Source organism: Globicephala melas, chromosome 3 (assembly GCF_963455315.2).
Source record: "Globicephala melas chromosome 3, mGloMel1.2, whole genome shotgun sequence".
NCBI classification, from domain to species: domain Eukaryota; kingdom Metazoa; phylum Chordata; class Mammalia; order Artiodactyla; family Delphinidae; genus Globicephala; species Globicephala melas.
In genome coordinates this window covers 165,827,351-165,849,940 of record NC_083316.1, presented here as the reverse complement: position 1 = coordinate 165,849,940, position 22,590 = coordinate 165,827,351, and the positions used below count along the sequence as shown (strand labels likewise).

The 22,590-nt window shown below is 45.9% G+C and overlaps 1 protein-coding gene across 4 annotated transcripts in view; it reads right to left on the bottom strand.

Moving 5' to 3' along the window:
- The window catches only part of INSR (insulin receptor), a 129,615-nt gene extending 114,130 nt beyond the window's left edge, over positions 1-15,485 (bottom strand). For all 4 annotated transcript variants that reach the window (XM_030879477.2, XM_030879478.2, XM_030879479.2 and 1 more), the window contains exon 1: positions 14,947-15,485. In XM_030879477.2, coding sequence (XP_030735337.1) covers positions 14,947-15,046 — 100 coding nt within the window. In that variant the 5' untranslated portion in view covers positions 15,047-15,485. The remainder of the gene's footprint in view (positions 1-14,946) is intronic.
- Positions 15,486-22,590: the final 7,105 nt, after the last annotated feature.

The following is a 22,590-nucleotide window of genomic DNA, read 5'->3' as shown; positions in this document are numbered from 1 at the left end:
TTATATTGGAGTTAACATTCAGTAGAACTGAATTCTTCAGACAGCCTCTCCTTGCCAAAACGCAAACACACACACATACGCTCACTCACTCAGAAATTGGGAGGCAGCTTCAAGGGGACCGGGGTGGCAGTTCCAGCCCCACACACTCATGCCACCCAAGGCTGAGGCTCCCAGCTTCAGTCACATCAACAGCATCTACATACAGAGGTCTGGACAGGTACCACGCCACTGACACCTCCCAACAAGCTTCATCCGCACCCCACAGAAGGGAAAACTGGATCTCTAGGAGGCAAAGCCAGTCAGTCAAGGACAGACGACCCACCAGTAACATTCAGGGTTGCCAGACTTAGCAAATAAAAGTGCAGGACGCCCAGTTAACTATGAATTTCAGATGAGCAGAAAGCACATTTTAGGATAAGTATATCCCATGCAACGTTTGAGACATACTTATCCTTAAAAATTACTCATCGTTTATGTTAAATTCAAATTTAACTTGGTGTCCTGTATTATATCTGGCAGTATACAGCTTAGATTCAGCCACAGGTCCGGGCTTCTCAAGCCTGAGCCTCACACTCTATGTTTTACACACACACGCACACGAAATTGTGAAATTGATACAGGTACAAAGAACACCAGCCCACCATCCTCCCCAAGTTGTGTCAGAACCAAAATCAGATATGAATATGCATTCAATTCAAAGATTAACCAGCTGTTGGACATCCAGGAGATGTAAATCCAAACCACAATGATGCCACTTCACTCCTACCAGGATGGCTAAAATTAAAAAGACAGACAATAACAAGTGTTGACAAGGATGTGGAGAAATCAGAACCCTCCTACATTACTGGTGGGAATGGAAAATGGTACAGCTGCTGTTGTGGAAAATAGACTAGCAGTCCCTCAAAAGGTTAAGCAAAGAGTTACCATATAACCCAGCAACTTCACTCCCAGGTAGATACCCAAGAGGAATGAAAACACAGGTCCACACAGAAATGTGTGTACAAATGCCCAGAGCATCATTATTCGTGATAGACAAAAAGTGGAAACAAGCCAAATGTCCATGAACTGACAAATGAATAAACAAAATGTGGCATGTCCATACAAAGGAAGATAATTCAGCAATAACAGGGGAGAAGCGCTGACACCTGCTACAACAGGGATGAACCTTGAAAACATCAGGCTCAGTGAAAGAAGCCCGTCACAAAAGACCACATGTGGCATGATTCCATTTACATGAAATGTCCAGAATAGGCAAATCCCTAGAAAGTAGATTAGTGGTTTCAAGGGGCTTTGAGAGGGGAAAATGAGGAGCGACAGCTAAGGAGTATGTGATTTCTCTGGGGGGTGTTGAAAATGTTCTAAAATTGATTGTAGTGATGGTGGCCCAACTCTGTGAATGTACTAAGAACCACTAAATTTAAACTTTAAATGGGTGAATTGTATGGTATTGAATTTGATCTCAATAAAGTTGTTATTTAAAAATTAAGCAACTATAACTGTAGTGGACAACAAAGAACGGCTTTTTTCTTTTAAATCTCCAATGACTCTAACTCAACTCATTAAAGCTGTATGTGTCCCTATTCGTCTAAGACAATAGAGCAATTTACTGCGTGAACAGAAAATACCCAGAGGATGTTAGAGATGGTGCCAGCAGTAGATGTCAGACCTCGTACTGGCTTTTAATACCTCTGGGTGGGAACTGAAAGATGCTTCAGGTCCTCAGTAAGTGACACCTGGTTAATCAGCACTCTACACACAGGAAGGGAAGGGCCATGAGGACCGGGGGAGGATGGGGGGTCCTGGTGACAGCTAATAACAATTCCCACGTAAAGCACTTGGCCATGTTCTGGCAGGTACGTTCTCTTGATGAATTCTCAGAATAATCCCAGAGGAGGCGGATAAACGAAATGTGGTCCATGCCCATTTTTGTGATGAGCGAATCAAACTCACACAGGCTGAGTTTTAAGAGGTAATGCTAGGATTTCAACCCAGCAATGAAATGCGAAGTTTATGCTTGAACTATGTTACAGTTTCTCCGTCTTTGTTCTTTAAAAACATACCAAATTAAGAAGCAGGTGAATCTGACTTAAATAAGGAAACAATGAAATAATGTTCATGCAGTGACAACCTGGAGGAAGCTTGTTAAAGACAGTTTCTTTCGTTCACTCCTTCAGCAGCTATCTGCTGAGGACCTGTTTCTGCTGTTCCAAGGACTGGAAGTGCTTCAAGGAATAGGACAAGAGGGATAGGACAATAGGATAGGGAGATACGTGTATACATATAGCTGATTCACTTTGTTATACAGCAGAAACTAACACAACATTGTAAAGCAATTATACTCCAATAAAGATGTTAAAAAAAATAAAAGGAATAAGACAGAGTCTGCCCTGGATCTCACAGACTACTAGTTGCTATTAACTACCCAAATCAACTGAAAGTATAACTGAGGAGGAGATCTCAGTTATTCAAGGACAGCTTCAGGGGCTAGAAGAGATAATGAAAATGAGCTATTTGACTAAGTCCAGGACAATCAAGGAGGGCTTCCCGGAGGAGGTAACACCAGAACTAAAACCTACACAAACAGTGCAATAAGTTCTGCCTACTTCACTGGAAGGTCAAGAGCTGTAGCCTGTCGCTGTAGGTCACAAGGGTGAGTAGGGCCTAGAGCAGCCTTATCCAATAGAAACATGATGCGAGCCACACAGAATTTAAAATTTTCTCTATAAAGGTAAAAAAGAAACAGTGAAATTAAATATTCTTAATTTAACCCAATGTATCCCCAAACTTCACTTCAGCATGTAAGCAATACAAAAAAAAAAAAAAAATCTATGGGATTTTTTTCACACTATGCCTCCCCAACACCACATGTTTTATACACTTGCACCAGGTCTCAATTCAGATGCTACATTTTTATCAGAAATACTCAATCTGTATATGCAGATTTCACAAAATGAATCACCGAAAAGGTAGGTTCTTGGTATCCCCAAGTTGTTCCAAGCAAAAGAGTTGTTCAATAACAGAATCAAGCATTGATTTTTTTTTGACATTTCAATCAACTAATGTTAAATAAGACTTTACATTCACATTTTTTACATTTAAATGAATTAAAGTTAAATAAAAGTAAAAATTTAGCTGCCCTGGCCATAATTTCAAGAGCACCATGTAGATAGTGGCCGCCATATTGGATGGCATAGCTATAGACCATTTCCATCAAAGCAGACCGTTCTGTTGGACCGTGCTGGTCTAGAAGTTCCCCCTCGGCCAGAAAAATCTAAAACTTTTCCAGAAGGAGAGAAGACTGACATGAGAGCCATCTTGGAAAGTGTCCCCTCTCCCCTGGTTTTCTCTCTATCATGAAGACAGCAAAGAGGTACTAAGGATCTGGGAGAGAGGTATCTAGAAGATTCTGAAACTCCTTTACAATGCTAGAGTTATACCTTCTGCTTTCAAGCCTGAATGTACTCATTCCTTAGTCTCGACGTTCTTCAAATGCTCCCTGGTGACGTATCTGGGGCCACACGTTCCTCCCTGCATTACTTCCAGTCTTAACAGGGCTTCTTCCAAAATTCAGGCATGCCAGCCAACAAGCCTTGGGTTCAGGTGTCAGGCCACCACCCACACCAGTTTCAGGGCATGCCAGAAACCCAACAGATCTGGCTTCCCATTCCAGCACGGACACCTGTCAGCTGTATAATCCTGAGCCATAAACTCAATTTCTGTGTGCCTCAGTTTCCTCACCTGTAAATGATGACGATCGCATGACGAAAGGTATGAAGAACAGATGAGAACTGGGGTCTGGCCACGTGTATATATTAGTTCTCCACTCTAAGATACATGGAACCAATTCCCAGATTTATTCCCTTCATAAATTAGAACTTGGGCACACCGAGGTACCAGATACCCTTAAGATTCTCCACCTGCCTGAAAGACTGGCTCTTTAAAATTGACTTCAGCCAAGAAATCCCCTGGTGGTTCAGTGGTTAAGACTCTGCGCTCCCAATGCAGGGGGCATGGGTTCGATCCTTGGCCGGGGAACTAAGATCCCACATGCCATGGGTTACAGCCAAAACTAAAAAATAAAAATTGACTTCAGCCAGAGCGTGTGAGATGGATTCTGTTGCAAATTGCTGGAAACGGAAGGGCAGTAAATATCCCGAGGGTGCAGGCAACAGGCAAACTGTCGCCCAGATAGATTTTCTAGAAGAGGAAAGAAATTGAGGCTCAGAGAGGAACATGTCCTCCTCAAGGTCACAAAGCAAGGAGGAGACAGACCTGGGATTTAAACCCAGTATATGAGTCCACTGGGGCCACCCTAACAAAGGACCACAGACCAGGTGGCTTAAACAAGATAAATTTATTTTCTCCCAATTCTGGAGGCTAGAAGTCTAAGAACAAGGTGTCAGCAGGATTGATTCCTTCTAAGGCCTCTCTCCTTGGCTGGTAGATGGCTGTCTTCTCCTTGTGTCCTCACACGGTCGTCCCTCTGTGTGTGTCTGTGTCCTAATCTCCTCTTATAAGGACATCAGTCTTATTAGAGGCCACCCTAATTATCTCATTTTTACCTTGATTACCTCTTTAAAGACCCTATCTCCAAAGATGGTCACATTCTGAGGTGTTAGGGTTAGGACTTCAACACATTAATTTGGGGGGGGCGGACACAATTCAGTCCATCACATAGGTCCCCAGGGCACCAGCACCTGTGCCTTTAGCCATCACACAGGGTTCCTCAAAGTGTGTTCTGTGGACCGACAGCATCAGAATCACCTGGGGCGGCAGGTGTATGTTAAAATGCAGATCCCTAGGCCCAGCTCTAGACCAAATGAATCAATATCTCTGGGAGCCAGGCCCAAGAATCTGCATTTTAAACAAGGTCCCCAAGGATATGATAGGGCCTCAAGTAGGACAGACGTACTGTCTACCCAACCTGGGCCACCTCTCCAGCAGGGGCTCTTTCCAGCTCCCATTCTTCTGCCCCACCCATTCCTCTGAGCACTTTGTCCCAGGATCAATGCCATCAGATGCCTTCTTTGGGGCTGTTGACTGTTGCTAGAGGGAACGGCATAAGCACGGTGGACTGGCCCCCACGAATTTCAAAGAAAGCTAGACCCACACCCATTTAGTCTACCTGAGTTCCTAGACGCTGTGTTTCAGAGCCACTTCTGACCTCAGTTCTTGTCTTGGTCAGCTTGGGCTCCAATAACCAGAGGCCATAGACTGGTGGGGTTAAACAACAGACATTTATTTCTCACAGCTCTGAGGCTGGAAGTCCAAGATCAAGGTAGCTAGCATGGTCAATTTTTGGTGAGAGCTCTCTTCCTGGCTTGCAGACGGCCGACTTCTCACTGTGTCCTCACGTGGTCTTTCCTTTGCATGCGTGCAGAAAGGGAGAGATCTTTCTCTGTCTCCCTCTTCTTTTAAGGTCACCAGTCCTATCGGTTTAGGGCCGTCCTCTTATGACCTCGTTTAACCTTAATTACCTTCTAAAAGCTCTCTCTCCAAATACGGTCACGTTGGGGGTTAAGGTTGCAACCCATGAATGGGGAGGAGGGAGGTGGCCATTCAGACCATAGCAGTTCTTTTTCAGCCAAACCTTTTGCTCCTAACTTCAAGCCATCCTATCCTCTCCAGGACCTGCCCCCTCTGGGCTAGACTTTGCTTCCTGCTTTGGACAAACATGTATCAATTCCTCCTCCAACCCATACTTAGGAGTATGGTTTCATTTCCCATGCAGTCAGTGTTTCGCTAGAACGCACCTCCAATGTGCAATGTCTATGGGGACCCAGACAGATATACCCAGTCTGTACTGAAAGGGAAGGAGAATGGGGTGGGTGATGAAGCCAGAGAGGGGAGGAAGGAGGCCTCTGACCCGGTTCCATAAGGAGCAAGCAGGCATCCATGGGTGAAAAGGGGGAAGAAGGGTGCTTGGGGCACAGGAAGCAAATGCAAGCACATGGAAGAAGAGGGAGCCCCAAGGAACTGCAGTCATGAGCCTGGCGAAGTGAGATGGCGCACCACACAGCTGAGGCCAGGCTCCACTGCCAGGGGTATGGACCGAGCTGGCAGCTATAGAAGGACCAAAGCAGGAAGTAGAAAACTCTCTCTGGCAGCAGGGAAGAGAAGGTACTGGACGAGGCACTCTGGGACCACATCTACGGCATGGCCTGGGGGGCCTATTCTGGGGGTGGGTACAAGGGATTAGCATCAATGGGACTTGGTCCCCAGGGAGGTGGAAGAGAGGGAGAAGAAGTGAGGGCCCTCTCTTAGTGAACCTGGAGAGGACCGGATAGGATCAGTTTAGGGTGGCAAGGACAACAGGCTCAGGTTGGGGCATGTTGAGTCCATAGGGGCTTTGGGATGCTCCCAGATGTGGGTCCAGAGGGCACTGGGAAGATGTGGATCTGGAGCTTGGGAAAAGGGGCGGATGCTGGCAGAAGGGATGAGAGTAGGTGATGAAACCAGGAGGAGAAAAGGATGGAAGGGGGGCGTGCCTCTGGCGAGCACAATATTTAAGGCCAGGGAACCAGAGAGGGGACCAAAGACGCATAGTCATACTGACACCAACACCTTCTACAAGCCTGTCTGAAAGCTCTGGAACATCTAGGCTAATTCCTCCAGTCAGTTCCATAGTTCTGTAATCCCAAGGACATCACACATCCAACCACAAGATGATAAGGGGCTTCCATGACATTTCAGGAGTCCTACCTCCTCGTGTGTACAAATAAGGATGGATACTGCCCACAGAAGACACCAGAAAGAAAACCAAGAGAAGTCTTGCAAGAACAAAAAAGTAGCAGATGTCTTCGATACAACGTAACTGGATATAATTAGGAAGGAACACCTCAGTGAGAACTCACCCCTTTTCTGATCTTCTGTAAGGAAAACAGGATACGTCTTTGCAAACAGATTAGCCACAAGAAATCAAGAAAGGCCATCAGAAAACAGGTGGAGCCCTGCCCTCTATCCCTTTGTGTCCAACCACTACCTTTTTCCGCACCGTTAACAAACACAGTTTTTGGAAAGTACCTATGTTTTCCACATTACCACAAAGACATAGGAGAGAAGCGAGAACCTCCTGGTAACAGGCTGCTCTTCCTGAACACAAAACAGAAGCTAACCTATAAACCTGACGGGACACCACACCCTTAAGGAACTGAAAGAAAAACTCAGATTTGACATCAAATTTTAATCCTCATCCGTCTGCCATGAACTCCAACTGGCACTGATATCCAGTCTGCACTGGGCAACACAGAACAGCAAACCTCGCTCTGCCAGAAACGAAATATGTTTCTAAACCCCTGAAAGCCACTGGGGCGCTCCCTGGCACCAGGGTCAGCAGAACACGGGAGAGCCCTCCTCAAGACACAGACCAGGGGTTTCGTGCCATCTCATGAACTTTCCGAGAGGTAACCAAGGATTTGTGCCCAGATGAAAATACGACAAAAAGGGCGGATGCGTTCAAAAAGGATTCTACACGGATGCGGACAAACGCAGTTTCACAAATTTTAAACCCCAGTGATAGGAAACCACCTACAGCAGATTCTCTTTGTTTATGGAACAAAGTGTTCTCAAGAACACTCATTTGCAACTCCATCAATACCATAACCTTGTTGTATGTGTGTTTCTGTTTAAAAACACCTTATTTAATATACATTGTTGATTCACTAAACACTATACAGTTCACGCCTGAGAAAAGCTTATCCAGCAGATGTATTTTCTCCGGAAGGTACATCACAGCCTTCTAGTACTTGGGACCCTAGACAGCGCTTCAGAACTATGCATGCAGACCATGGTCAACCACGAAATCACCAACAAAAAGCACAAGAAAGTGTGAAAAACATGGCACTAAATACATCACAAAAAAGGACATTTTGGGGGAACCTTCCTACACTGTTGGTGGGAATGTAAATTGGTGCAGCCACTATGGAGAACAGTGTGGAGGTTCCTTAAAAAACTAAAAATAGAGTTGCCATATGATCCAGCAATCCCACTCCTGGGCATATACCTGGAGAAAACTCTGATAAATGCACCCCAATGTTCATTGCAGCACTATTTACAGTAGCCAAGACATGGAAACAACCTAAATGTCCATCGACAGATGAATGGATAAAGAAGATGTGATATATATACACAATGGAATATTACTCAGCCATAAAAAAGAATGAAATAAAGCCATTTGCAGAAACATGGATGGACCTAGAGATTATCATACTCAGTGAAGTAAGTCAAAGACAAATATCATGTGATATCGCTTATATGTGGCATCTTAAAAAATGGTACGAATGAACTTATATACAAAACAGAAACTGACTCACAGACATCAAAAACAAAGTTATGATTACCAAAGGGAAGGGGGTGGGATAAATTAAGAGTTTGGGATTAACAGATACACACTATTATATATAAAATACATAAACAACAGGGACCTACTGTATAGCTCAGGGAACTATATTCAATATCTTGCAATAATTTATAATGGGAAAGAATCTGAAAAAGAATATATACACAGACTTATAACTGAATTACTTTGCTGTACACCAAAAACTAACACAAAATTGTAAACCAGCTATGCTTCAATTAAAAAAAATTTTTTAAAGGACATTTGTTTTCATCCTTGGGAATTTATGAATTCACAAGGGGAGAGATGCAACAGGAAGGCAAGATGTCACCTTGTTTGATCTGAGCTGGAACATGCATGTCAGATGATGCCAATTTTTTGCCACTTGGTGCATGTCCAGGAATAACCATTAAAGCGCTATTTATTTTGGAGTTACAAATAAATTTTAGTGAATAGGGGAATTCACAAATATGGAATCCAGGAATCATGAGAATCTTCTGAGTACTTAGGTTTTCAATTTTAAGAAGATTGATCCAATTATAAGATACTTTAAAAAATATTTTAAGTTAATTTTTACTGGGGTATAGTTGATTTACAGTATTGTGTTAATTTCTGCTCTACAGCAAAATGAATTGGTTATACATATACATATATCCGCTCTTTTTTATATTCTGTTCCCATACAGGTCATTACAGAGTATTGAGTAGAGTTCCCTGCGCTATACAGGAAGTTATTCTTAGCTATCTATTTTATATATAGTAGTGTGTATATGTCAATCCCAATTTATCCCTCCCCTACTTCCCCCTTGGTAACCATAAGTTTGTTTTCTGCATCTGGGACTCTATTTCTGTTTTGTAAATAGGTTCATTTGTACCATTTTTTTAGAGGTATCACCTCACACCACTTAGAATGGCCATCATCAAAAAATCTACAAACAATAAATGCTGGAGAGGGTGTGGAGAAAAAGGAATCCTCCTACACTGTTGGTGGGAATGTAAATTGGTGCAGCCACTATGGAGAACAGTATGGAGGTTTCTTAGAAAACTAAAAATAGAACTACCATATGATCCAGCAATGCCACTCCTGGGCATATATGCAGAGAAAACCATAATTTGAAAAGATACATGTACCCCAATGTTCATTGCAACACTATTTACAATAGCCAGGACATGGAAGCAACCTAAATGTCCATCGACAGAGGAATGAATAAAGAAGATGTTGTACGTATATACAATGGAATATTATTCAGCCATAAAAAAGGACAAAATAATGCCATTTGCAGCGACATGGAGGGATCTACAGATTGTCATACTTAGTGAAGTAAGTCAGAAAGAGAAAGACAAACATAATATACTTTTTAAAGTCTAGAGAAAACTATAGGGATGGAGAAGGATCAGTGTTGCCAGGGGTTTGAGGTAGGGATGGCATAACGATAAAGGGATGGCTGGAAGGAGTCTGGGTGGTGATGGATGGGACACTTCTGTATCCCGACTGTGGGGACAGCCACACAACTCTATGCGGGGGCTAAAATGCAAAAACTGTGCACCAAAAAAAAAAGTCAGTTTTACTGTATGACCATTTTAAAAATAAAAATGTTTAAAGATACGCACCGGGCTTCCCTGGTGGGCGCAGTGGTTAAGAATCCGCCTGCCAATACAGGGGACACGGGTTCGAGCCCTGGTCTGGGAAGATCCCACATCCCGTGGAGCAACTAAGCCTGTGCGCCACAACTACTGAGCCTGCGCTCTAGAGCCTGAGAGCCACAACTACTGAGCCCACGTGCCACAACTACTGAAGCTCGCGTGCCTGGAGCCCGTGTTCCACAACAAAAGAAGCCACCGCAATGAGAGGCCCGCACACTGCGACAAAGAGTAGCCCCCGCTGGCCGCAACTAGAGAAAGCCCACGCACAGCAACAAAGACCCAATACAGCCAAAAATAAATAAAATAAAAATAAACAAATTTATTTTTTTAAAAAGTCACACAAGAAAAAATAAACTTTAAAAAAATAGGAAAACAAATTCATTGGCCAGTACTTATGTTAAAAAACATTTTTTTTAATAAATAAATAAAGATATACACCCAACTGATAGCATGGTCATTTCCCAGGACAGAAATGCAATGGTTTTAGGGACAAAGGGGGACTCTGGTTTTTTCCTCTCTATACTTTCATAATTTTTTTGGCAATGAGAATGCACTACCTGTTATTATTTTAATTTGAAAATCATAAATACGGCTTTTTTAAGATTTTTTTTGACGTGGACCATTTTTAAAGCCTTTACTGAACTTTTTACAATATTGCTTCTGTTTTATGTTTTGCTTTTTTGGCCGGGAGGCATGTGGGACCTTAGCTCCCCTACCAGGGATCGAACCCGCATGCCCTGCATTGGAAGGGGAAGTCTTAACCACTAGACCACCAGGGAAGTCCCATAAATATGGTTTTTAAGTTGCAAAACATAACCCAAGCCACCCCGATGTGTTCTTAATAGAAATTAACATAAGGGCGGGTCTCAAGAGAACATCTCATAGCAGATACCACTTTCTTTTGGTACTAGAGACAGGGCCAGGAGCTCGGAATCCTCGTTCAATGCCAAGAAGACTGTTTAAACAAATAAATCCAAAGATGGTACGCACACAAGCACACACACAAGGAGGGAACATCACTGTTATTTTCTCACCATCGGAACCCCTACATTCAGCACAGCACATGGTATAAATTTCTTTAATACAGCTTGCTCCGTAAAGGGGAAAACACAGCATCCCTGGGCGCTTCATTTAACTTGATTCATTCAAAGTTGTATCAGGGACCACACAAGCTATGAGGTATGTCATCATGATTCTCAAGGAGTTTGTTCTAAATCAGGAGTTGGCAAACTTTGGAAAGGGCCCAAGTGTAAATATTGTCGGGAGCCACGCGCTCACAGCTATTCAGCTCTGCCTGTGGAGCACAAAAGCGGCCACAGAGGGTGCATGAGCGAATGGGCATGGCTGCGCGCCAGTAAAACTTTATTTACAACAAAACTGGCGTGGGTGGGCAGGATTTGGCCCCTGTTCTAGATAAAGGCTTTGACCATATATAAATTAAAAACCGAGTGAGACAGAGAGAGTCAAGGGTAGAGAATGGCCCTCTGTGAAGAAGGGTCTAATAGCTTAGCCTAGGAAAGGAGCAGAGGAAAGGAAGAAAGAGGATGGGAGAAGTCAGACACAGGTGAAAACTCACCAGGAGACGGTGCCTTCCAGGGGGAGGCAAAACCCAGAGAAGTCAGCTGGGGTGAGGCTACAATTGGGAGGTGAGGGATGACCTTCTCTCGCGCCATGGGCAAAGCGATGGAGACACAAGCCAGATGCCGTGGGCAGAGCAGTGGGTGAAAGGTGAGAGAGCGAGGGCGGTGGGGACCCATTGGAGGGGAGGCTTGGCAGGGGAAGGCGAGAGGTAAGTGGTGAGTAATTGGGCCCAGGGGAGTATTGAGCGTTTATAGGCTGAAAAGAGAAAGGCTCCTGGGTAGATGGAGATCCCTGAACAAACAGAGGGGAGAGAGCAGGGGACCCAGGTGGGTGAGTGTCCTAGAGAAGGAAAAAGTTATCTCCCCAAATGCAGTGATTCTTAGGACAGTTGGCAATGTCTGGAGACACTTTTGGTGGTCATGACTTGGAGAGGGGAATTGCTACTGGCATCTAGAGATGAGGGATGGCGCTCAACATCTTAAAATACACAGGACAGCCCCCTGCAACCAAGAGCTATCCAACCCCATATGTCGAGAGCAGAGAAGTCAAGAGGTTCTGCTCTAATCACAAAAGAAAGGAAGTCAACGATGGAGTGGAGTGAGGTGGGGACCCCAGGGGGCTCACCCCAATGACCTCTATGAGTAAGTGGGGCAAGGGCGAGGGGTGGGTCACCAGGAGGGAAGCAAAGCCTGGGAAGAACCCCAGGGAGGTGACCCGGCGAGTGGAAGTTCTGCTCTAAGGGTCCCGGAGCACACAAGAGAACACACAGGAGGAACATCCGGTGGGATCTGAAAGCAGCATCTCACACCTCAGCTATACAACTCACTGCCCACCCCTGCACCCCCGCCGAAACTCTGTGGGTTTTCACTGTAATTAATCCCACTTTGCCTTCGTTCTCTGACTTTGCAATGCCCCGGGTCATCTCGGGCCGGAGCGGATCAACCCGAGGAGAAATGGAGGGGAAAGCCATTGCCCAGGTCAGCCAAGCCACAGAGACTCCATGGGGGGACGAAGTGGGATGGCACACACCATGTGACATCTCTGAGTCCTCAGTCCTTAAAAATCCCATTGATTTCCCTCTACCCCACCCTCACCCACCCCAGCCAAGATGCCATATTGGTTGCTGTTGGAGATAAGCCATCTGTAAAGTTTCAGCCCCTCCCTAAACCTCCAAAGGGCATCACATGTCATCTCTTCAGTAGTATTTTGTTAACCTTTACCACGGGGGTGGGGAGGTTCAGACTCCAAAGAAGAACCTTTTATTAAGAAACCTTTTATTCACAGACTGGGGTTCTAATCACAGCTCTGCCATCTCGCCAAAGTTCCTCACCTTCCAAAAGGACAGTAAGCCTTACCTCCCAGCACCGTGGTGAGGATTAACTGAGATTACCTATGCAAAGTGTATAGAACCGCGCCCGCTGAGTGTTTGCTTATATTCTCGTTAGTTAGGAGTTATTTGGAGAATAAAGCAGCTATGACTTGGACTACTCCTGGGGAGGACAGGAAGGATAGGAGTTGAATCTAGAACAAATATTTATCAAATACCTACTAGGTGCCAGGGACTGCTCTAGGCTCTGGAAATGTAGCAGTGAACGAAAGAAACGTAAACCTCTGCCCCTGTGGAAACTGTACACAAGTAAGAAGCGGAAAAATCCATCTACGGACCCCTGAAAGCCCAGGCACAAATCCACCGTTAATTACCAAAGCTACCAGGAACAGAGAAGCAAGGAAACATACGGGGGTGAGCCCACGCACACATACGCAAAGCCTAACAACTGGTCTCGGACTTTTTTAACAAGACCCTAAACCACTTGCCACCCTCCTTCATGAAGCACCCACTGTATACCAGGGTGCTTGGAGACAGTGCCTAACTGGCAAAGGGGCTCAGCAAACCCGGTCTGTCAACTCCAGAGCCTGCGTGTGCTTTCTCACGCCCCTCGCTCACCATCAGGGAGCTCAGGAACTTCAGTTTCTTCCCTCCTTGACCCCTTCCTCCTCATGACTGATCTCCTTTTATGGCGAAATCTGAAGAAGTAACCCAACAGATATTTTGAAAGCAGGGCCTGAGCCATCATGGTGGGAAACCCCAGCTACATTCTCTTAAACGATTCTTCCGTCCTTGACCTGCAGCCGGGAAGACCTGTTGTGAAGCCCAAGAAGGATGCTGGGATTTGCCCCTGGTGGCTGCCAGCACAGGGACACTCAGGAGGGAGGCTTTGGGGGCTGGAATGACCACAGGTTAGAGACCTCCCGGAGCTGACAGGTAAAAGGGCAGAGGAGGAAGGTTATTAGGGAGGACATGGGCCGTGGGCAGCAGTCCAGAGCCTTGGGCCCTGGCACCACTGGAGAGGTTCGTTTTTCCCTCTGGCACTGACTTTGGGGCAAGTGAGTTATGTGTCCTTCCTGAGCCTCAGTTTACTCCCTACGAACTGGACCAACAACGGTATCAGCCTCAAGAAGCCGCCGCAAAGGTCCAGAAAGAGGGACTTCCCTGGCGGTCCACTGGTTAAGACTACCCCTTCCAATGCAGTGGGTGAGGGTTCGATCCCTGGTCGGGGAGCTAATATCCCACATGCCTAGCGGCCAAAAAACCAAAACGTGAAACAGAAGCAACATTGTAACAAATTCAATACAGACTTCAAAATGGTGCACATCAAAAAAAATCTCAAAAAAAAGAAAGGTCCAGAGAGATAAGACCGACCAGCCCGTGGCATTTGGTGACACTAACTACAATAATCATTAAAGCCGACACTACCTCTGCTACTACAACTGCGCTGTTGCCAAGGCGCTAGAGTTTGCCTCCCGATATCTGGAAACAGAACCCAAGAGTGTAAACATGGACCTGAAGTCGGGGTAGCCATGGGTCTAGATACGAGGAAGAGGGGGGTGGATTCTACAGTTCCCCGCCCCGGGCAGCGTCACCTACCAGCAGGGACCCTCGAGGGACCCCCTCCCCAGTCCGTCACCCTCGACTCCGGCTCCAGACCGTCTGTGCCCCAGGAACTTGGCTGTCCGAGAGTGTCCAATAACCCCACTTCTCAGAGGCGACTCAGGACGCGTGTCCCGTCTCCGGAGCCAGTTGGGCTCGGCGAGGTCCAGGCACGGCACAGGTCCGAGGAGCGCTCGGGGGAGGCGCCCGTGGAGGGGCGAGCACTGGGGCAAGGTTCCTCCAGCCCGGGGCCCGCACGCGGAGCGTGGAGCCGCGAGCCCAGGCGGGCAAAGGCCAAGGTCAGCGGCTTCCCGCCCCCCGCGAGGCTGGAGCTACAGTCCCGGCCACCCGCCCTCCCACGGAGGAGGGCTCCCAGTCCACAGCAGGGGTTCCATTTTGGCAAAGGGTCCCCTCCCCACCGCGCTGGTCCCCGCCCACTCCCGGACCCCCAGACTCACCCTCTCCAGGGTACAGGTGGCCCGCGGCGCCCACCAGCAGCGCGGCAACGGCCACCAGCAGTGGCACGGCCGCCGCCCCCCGCCCGCCCCCGGCGCCCATGGCTACGGGAGCGCGGGGTCCGGATGGATCAGAGCGCGCGGCGCCGGCCCGAGGGGTGCATGCTCCAAAGCAGCCGCCCGAGAGGCGCTGGGGGCCTCGCGTCCTTCTCTTCCACGCGGGCGGCCCAGGGGCCGCAGCCTCCGCCCGGGAGGGTCCTTGAAACAGCCCCAGGAGGGGCGCGCGGCCTCCGCCGCTGCAAATCCGGCAACGCGGCCCGGTGGAGGCGGCCCCGACTCCGGGCCACCGCGGCCCGGGCCCCGTCCCGCGATCTCAGGGCCCCGAGCCCGGCGCTGCGCCCCTGCCTCCTGGCTCTCGGCCCCGAGCGCTCGGGGGCTCAGACCTTCGGACGCGCGGACAGACAGACGCGCGGACAGGCGGGCGGGCACCTGGGCAGGCGGGTGGCGAGCGGGCGGCGGGAGCGAAGGCTGCTCGGCCCGTAAACAACGCGGCCCGTCAGCTGGGCCCCGTGCGGGCCGCGGGAAAAGGCGGCGCGGATCCGGATTCGGAAGGGACTCGGCGCCCGGGAGAGGCCCGAGAGGGGTAGAGGGAGGACCGACAGGGGGAAGGCGCCGCCCCGCCCCACCCGCCAGCGTCCTTGTCCTGGGCCCCGCGCTGGAGGCCCCCGGCGCGCCCTAGCCGAGGGGGCGCCACAGATCCCTAACCAGCCGGAGCGCCCCTTCCAGCCCCGTGACTCCCGTCTCAGAGCCTGGGGGCGCCCCAGATGCCCGACCCAGCGAGACGGATCCTGTGTTTAACGTTTTGCTATTTTGTTCATCATGGGACTTTGGAAAATTCATTTTGATTTTTTAAAAATATTGCATTAAAATATTGTTTATCTAGGTTACTCGGTTTTTTTGTTACTCCCTTAAATGTTGTGCTCGTCTCCCCCTCGTCCCAGTCCCGCCAGCGAGTCTGGTCCTCGCGGGCGCCCTGTCCTACCCCGAGTACTCCCCAGCCCAGCGCAGGCCCCTGGGGACAGCCACGTGCACGCGCGCCCCGTGCGCTCAATGTACTGGTGGCCTGGGCCCCTCCGCGCGGTCTGTGGTTCAAGTTGGAGAAATGACCCCTTGGAGAACGTGCAGAACCTCGCAAAAGTGCAAACCGGGCGGTGGAGATCTTGGATATGACACAAATGGACACACGCAGTTTTTCAACACTGCAGACCCAGAGTCCTCTCTCTGGATCAGCCTCACCTGTATGATGCATGTGAACAGTACCTGCGGGTCAGATTTGGGGAGTTGCAGGAGAAATAAAGTATGACAAAGCACCCAGCACAACTCTTGTCTGAGGGCGTTCGTTCTTTCTCTCGTCTATTAAACAAATATTAATTTGCCAGGAGGTGGGCCCACTGTCCTTTTAACTCAAACCTATTCCTGCCTTCCCGTCCCTCCAGTGTCTGGCTTCACCTCTCTGTCCCAATGAGCCTTCCCTGACCACACTTTGCAAACGCTCCCCAGCCCTTCCTCCCTTTGTTCCCCTCCCTGTTCTTGACAGCACGCCAGTATCCCTACCTGTGTCTTCGCCCCACCCCAGGAAGGCAGAAATCTTGTCTGTCTTGTTCACAATTTTATACCCGGTGCCTGACATATCCATTGCTTAATAAGTATTTGTTGAATGGAAGAATCAACATGCAGTAAGTAATGGGGATTTGCAGGGAGCAAAATAAACACCGTCCATTTCCTCGTAGAACTCACAATCCAGTGGGGGAGAAGGGCGTTAATTATACATCAGATGTGTAATAAGGTGGGGTGGGGAGACACTGAAGGATCCTCCGAAGAAGTGATTTTTGAACTGAAATCTGAGGTTGAGGAGAAACCAGCCCAGGGAAGCAGCAGGGAAGTGTTCCAGGTAGAGGGAACAGCATGTGCAAAGGCCCAGAGGAGGACAGGTTGGTGTTCTCACAACTGAACCAGGCATTGTAGCTGGAACACAGAAAGAAAAGAGGGGAAACTGAGCTAGACAGGGTAGAATCTTGATATGCCATGTGAAGGGCTGTCCCCACCACCACCTTTATCCTGAAAGCAACGGGGATGCATTAGAGGGTTACACCGAAAGGTTAACACAATCAGATTTTCTTTCCAATAATATCTCACTGTGGACAATGGGGCAAGAATGGACCCACGGAGAACAGACAAGAGGCAACTGCAGTCCCAGAGTACCAAGAATTGTAGGTCTGATCAATGTTGTTCCCCTTCTTTGAGGGGCTTCCCTCTGATCCACAGGGGCCCCCAGAAGCCACCAACAATTCCAGGCCAGTGGCATTTGCTGAAATTCCAGGGGATGTGATGCTCTCTGGAAATCTTTCAGGACGCAAGACTTCCATGTTGGGGATAAAGTCAAGAGAATCATTGTAGTTGTGACTTGCTGGATGGAAATGAAGACACACCCACTTCCCGAAAAAAACTCATTATTTCTTTTGTAAACCACCGTGCCCCCCCCCAAAAAATACAATCATCTAAAAGTTGAAAGTCAACCTCTGCCTTTTATTAAAATCAATAGAATGGAAGTAGAAAATCACCATTTGCTAATCTCCAAAATAATTGGTTCCGGTAAGAGCCATCCACGAATGCTAAGTGATGGTTGGAAGTCTGAAAAGTAACAGGGTATTTCCACGGTCTGCAAGTATCTCGCTGCAGGACGCTTGTCAATAATAAAAGAAAGGAAAAATAGAAGCTTCATGGAGGAGAGAGCTGGCTTAACTAAATGATCAAAGTTGCTCTTGGATTTTCTTCTGTAATAAAAGATATTACTGGAGCAACTGGGGAAGACTGAAAAGGGTGTGTCGATCTGACAATGGTATTGTATCAATATTAATTTTGATCATTGTACTGAAGTGACGTAACAGAATGTCCCCGGCTTTAGGAAATACACACTGAATGAAGTACGCAGGGGTTAAGGAGTATAATATCTGCAACTTACTCTCAAATGGTTCAGAAAACAAAAATGAGACAGAGACGGAACAAAGCAGATGTGATAGAAAGCGTGATAAAATTGGTAAATCTGGCTAAAAGTGTGCATATAAGGATTGATTGTACTATTCGTGCAGCTTTTCTGGAAGTCTGACATCATGTCAAAATTAAAAGTTTTAAAAGTTTTGAAAAACCATTTGGGACTTTTTGTTTGGCTTTGTGTTTCTCTTAGATTGGCTTTGGTCTGACATTTAAGCACACCATACTCTGAAGGCATGATGTAATGAGAGAGATCTTTTCATCGTTCATGAATATAAACACCAAATACTCTACTTTTGTTGTCCATCAAGGAGGGCTAAGGGAGGCCCACCACCACCCTACTGGGGGCTTCCTTTAGCCGGTCCCTCTGGGACAATCTCCCTCAATCTAGCAGTTTTCCGTTACATTAAAGCAGGAAACCAAATGTAAATCCTGACTCCTGTGTTGTCATGGAAACCTGCTTTAATACATTACATTTAGGAGTGGGGGGGGGGACTGCAAACTGATTTCATTTGTGAACAACAGGGCAAAAACACAGCAGTGAGAATTTACCAACAGAATCAGGCTGAAGATTGAAAGAACACAACACCTATACCAGGATTAAGTGGACCTTGGGCCAGGAGGGCAAAGACGGTTCAATGCTAGGAAGTCTAGTCATCAAGATCACAGTATTCGCATGTCCAAGGAGAGAAGGTACAAGAACATCTCCATGCTACTAAAAATGTATTTGATGAATTCCATAGCCATTCAAAAATGAAACCATAAGACTGCAATTTGGAAATTTTGTTTTATAATTGCAAAGTAAGGAAAATCTCTTTAAGCAAGATGCAAACCCCAAATCTAAAAATATGGACTTCCCTGGTGGCACAGTGGTTGAAAATCCACCTGCCAATGCAGGGGACATGGGTTCGAGCCCTGGTCCGGGAAGATCCCATATGCCGCGGAGCAACTAAGCCTGTGCACCGCAACTACTGAGCTCGAGTGCTGCAACTACTGAGCTCGAGTGCTGCAACTACTGAAGCCCGCGTACCTAAAGCCCGTGCTCTGCAACAGGAGAAGCCACTGCAATGAGAAGCCCGTGCACTGCAACAAAGAGTAGCCCCCGCTCCCCACAACTAGAGAAAGCCCACGCGCAGCAGCAAAGACCCAACGCAGCCAAAAATAAAATTTAAATAAATAAAATAAAATCTAAACACAACAAATCTGGCTATGAAAAAATTAAGTTAAAAGTGAGAAAACTATATGCAACTTAAGTGACAGAAAAAGGGCATGCATTATAACATTTTACATAATATATAATACATAATACTAATTTTTTCAGTGAGAAAAAAAAGCCCAAACTCTTATTTGCCAAAATAAAAATGGCAAAGGACATGAATAGGCAGCTCACAGAAACAGACCCACTGAAAAGAAAAAAAGAAGGAATACTAAAGGTATTCAAATATATAAAAGGATGTTCAGTCTTCTTCATAGTTAGACATATGCCCATGTCATCTTCACTGAGTTTGCCAACTGTCAGGAAAATGGGCAACACAATGTGAAGATTTGTGAGAATCCGTTCTCATCAACACTGGTATAAATGAGTTCAACTAAGGGGTGTGGCGGGGGGAGATTCGGCAAAGACTTTCAACATGTAAATTGCATTGAGACTTTTTCCCACTGGTCTCACTTCTAGGAAATTACATGCTGCACAAATATCCTCCCATGGGTGTCAAAAGAAGTATTCTCAAAGATAATCATTGCAGCACAACCTGGAATCACCCTAAATTAATTTTTCCCCCAAGAAACAGGGAGACCTCTACTTTCTCCAAAAATGCCTCATCAATTCAAATATTTCAAATTTTCCTTTTTCTCTCTCTCTCTTTTCTTTCTCCTCTGATACCACTCACATATGATTTGCATTGACAAGTTATAGTAATTCGTAATATTCTCATGTGTTTTCCTGGGTTTTATTTTTCCTCTGGGGGAACTTTGAGGATATAAAGGCAGGGTGTGAAATTGGTATAAGAAAACAGACATCCTGTACTTACACAGCTTGGTGTCTACCCATCCTGGTCTCATGGGGGTTTATTTCAACACTTCCACATAGCTCTGTTATTCGTAAAGTCTTCATTTCTGACCCTTATTCAAATACACTGGGCTCTCGTTTTTGGTTGCTTTTTCTTATTATGGTAAAATACACATAACATAGAATTTACCATTGAAACCATCTTAAAGTGTACAATTCAGTGACATTCAGTACACTGTTGTGCAACTTTTACCACTATCTTGTTCCAAATTTTTTTTCATCACCCCGAACAGAAACTCCATACCCATGAAGCAATCACTTTTCAGTCTCCCTCCCCTCAACCCCTGGCAACGGCTAATCTACTCTCTGTCTATATGGATTTGTCTATCCTGGACATTTCCTGTAAGTAGGATCATATATTAGGTGACCTTGTGACTCTCACTACTTAGCATACTAGTTTTCAAGGTTCATCCATATTGTAGCATGAATTAGTGCTTCATCTTTTTTTATAGCTGAATGACATTCCATTATCAATAGATGTAGATATGGATTTTGAATCCTCAGACCCATTCCATGATCCCATGTTGCACCTACATTTGAAACCACACTTTCGGAAATGGGCAACATGGCTGAGCTGCAACCCATGAGAATTTTTGAGTGTTGGGCTTCCCTGGTTTCTGATGCTACTGGGGTCATCGTCCAAACAGAGGCTTCATCTTAACCCGTTTCAGAGAGAATTTAGATTGTGACTGGACCTGACAAATAAAATGCTTAGGAGGTGGATAAGCTTCCGAGACGAACTATTTGTACCCGAATAAGACAAAAATATTAAGGAAGTACTGCCAACTAAATCTAAAAGGATTAACACTGTGGTGTTTGCCTCTCCTTCTGCCTCCTTCCCTCCTCCCAATGTAGTTTTCAAGAGAGATGAAAGACGGGATGAAACTCATGTAAAATATTTTTATTTCTCAGAAACATTTCATTTCATTGTTGCGATGTCCAGGACTCTTTTCTACTGGCTTAGAGTGACACCCAAATCTAGATGGAAAAATATATACATAAAAATTATAATTGAGAGAAAACTGTTTCCCAGGCTCACAGACATAGAGAACAGACATGTGGTTGGCAAGGGGAAGGGATAGAGTGGGAGTTTGGGGTTAGGAGATGCAAGCTATTATATAGAGAATGGGTAAACAACAAGGTCCTACTGTATAGCACAAGGAACAATATTCAATACCCTGTGATAAACCATAATGGAAAAGAATATGAAAAAGAATGTATATATATGTTTAACTGAATCACTGTGCCGTACAGCGGAAAGGAACACAACATTGTAAATCAACTATACTTCCATTAAAAATAAATTAAAATAAAATAACTGTTTTCTAACATAAATATAATAATGGAAAAATATTCAGTGGGGTTCTGTGACCTTTTTAGAAAACAATGAGTTAAATCCACAGGTACAGAGATGACAAAATGTCCAAGATACATATTATTACACAAAAAGAATTAAGTGAAGAATAGTGTAAATAGAGCGCTATCATTTGCATTTTAAAAGGGGAGTAGACTACAGCAACACCAATTAGCATATACACATTCACAGATGTGAATGATCTCTCAGGAAATATCCCTCAAAGAAGGCACAGGAGCTGGTAATCCTTTTTTATCTGTTTGGATTGTTTTAACCATGTATGTGCATTCCTTTTCAAAAATCAGCATAAGACAGAGACTTTTTTCAGAATAGCATCATCATATCTACGAAGTGAAATAAAATAAAATACAGAGGAAAAATTTTAACAGCAATAACTCTGACCCATATCTTTAAAAAAAACTATAGTACTTTTTAAGGGGACATAAAATAGGACTTGAATAAATAAATAAATATGCCTTATTTCTGGATAAGAAAACGGAGTGTTGTCTAAGGGCCACCCCTCCCCCTCCAAGAAAATAATTTACAGATCCAATTTAAATCAAAATCTGTATCTAAAAGAATATAGGGGGATGGACTTCCCTGGTGGCACAGTGGTTAAGAATCCGCCTGCCAATGCAGGCGACACGGGTTCGAGCCCTGGTCTGGGAAGATCCCACATGCCGCGGAGCAACTAAGCCCATGCGCCACAACTACTGAGCCTCCGCTCTAGAGCCTGCAAGCCACAACTACTGAAGCCCACGCGCCTAAAGCCAGTGCTCAGCAAGAGAATCCACCGCAATGAGAGGCCCCCGCTCGCTGCAACTAGAGGAAACCCTTGGGCAGCAACAAAGATACAACGCGGCCAAAAAATAAATAAAATAAATCTACTTTAAAAAATGAAATAATGCCATTTGCAGCAACATGGATGGACCTAGAGATTATCATACTAAGTGAAGTAAGCCAGAAAGAGAAAGACAAATACCATACGGTATCACTTACATGTGGAATCTAAAATATGACACAAATGAACGTACCTACAAAACAGAAACAGACTCCCAGACATAGAGAACAGACTTGTGGTTGCCAAGGTGGAGGGGGGTGGGGGAGGGATGGATTGGGAATTTGAAATGAGCAAATGTAAAGTATTATATGTAGGATGGATAAACAGCAACGT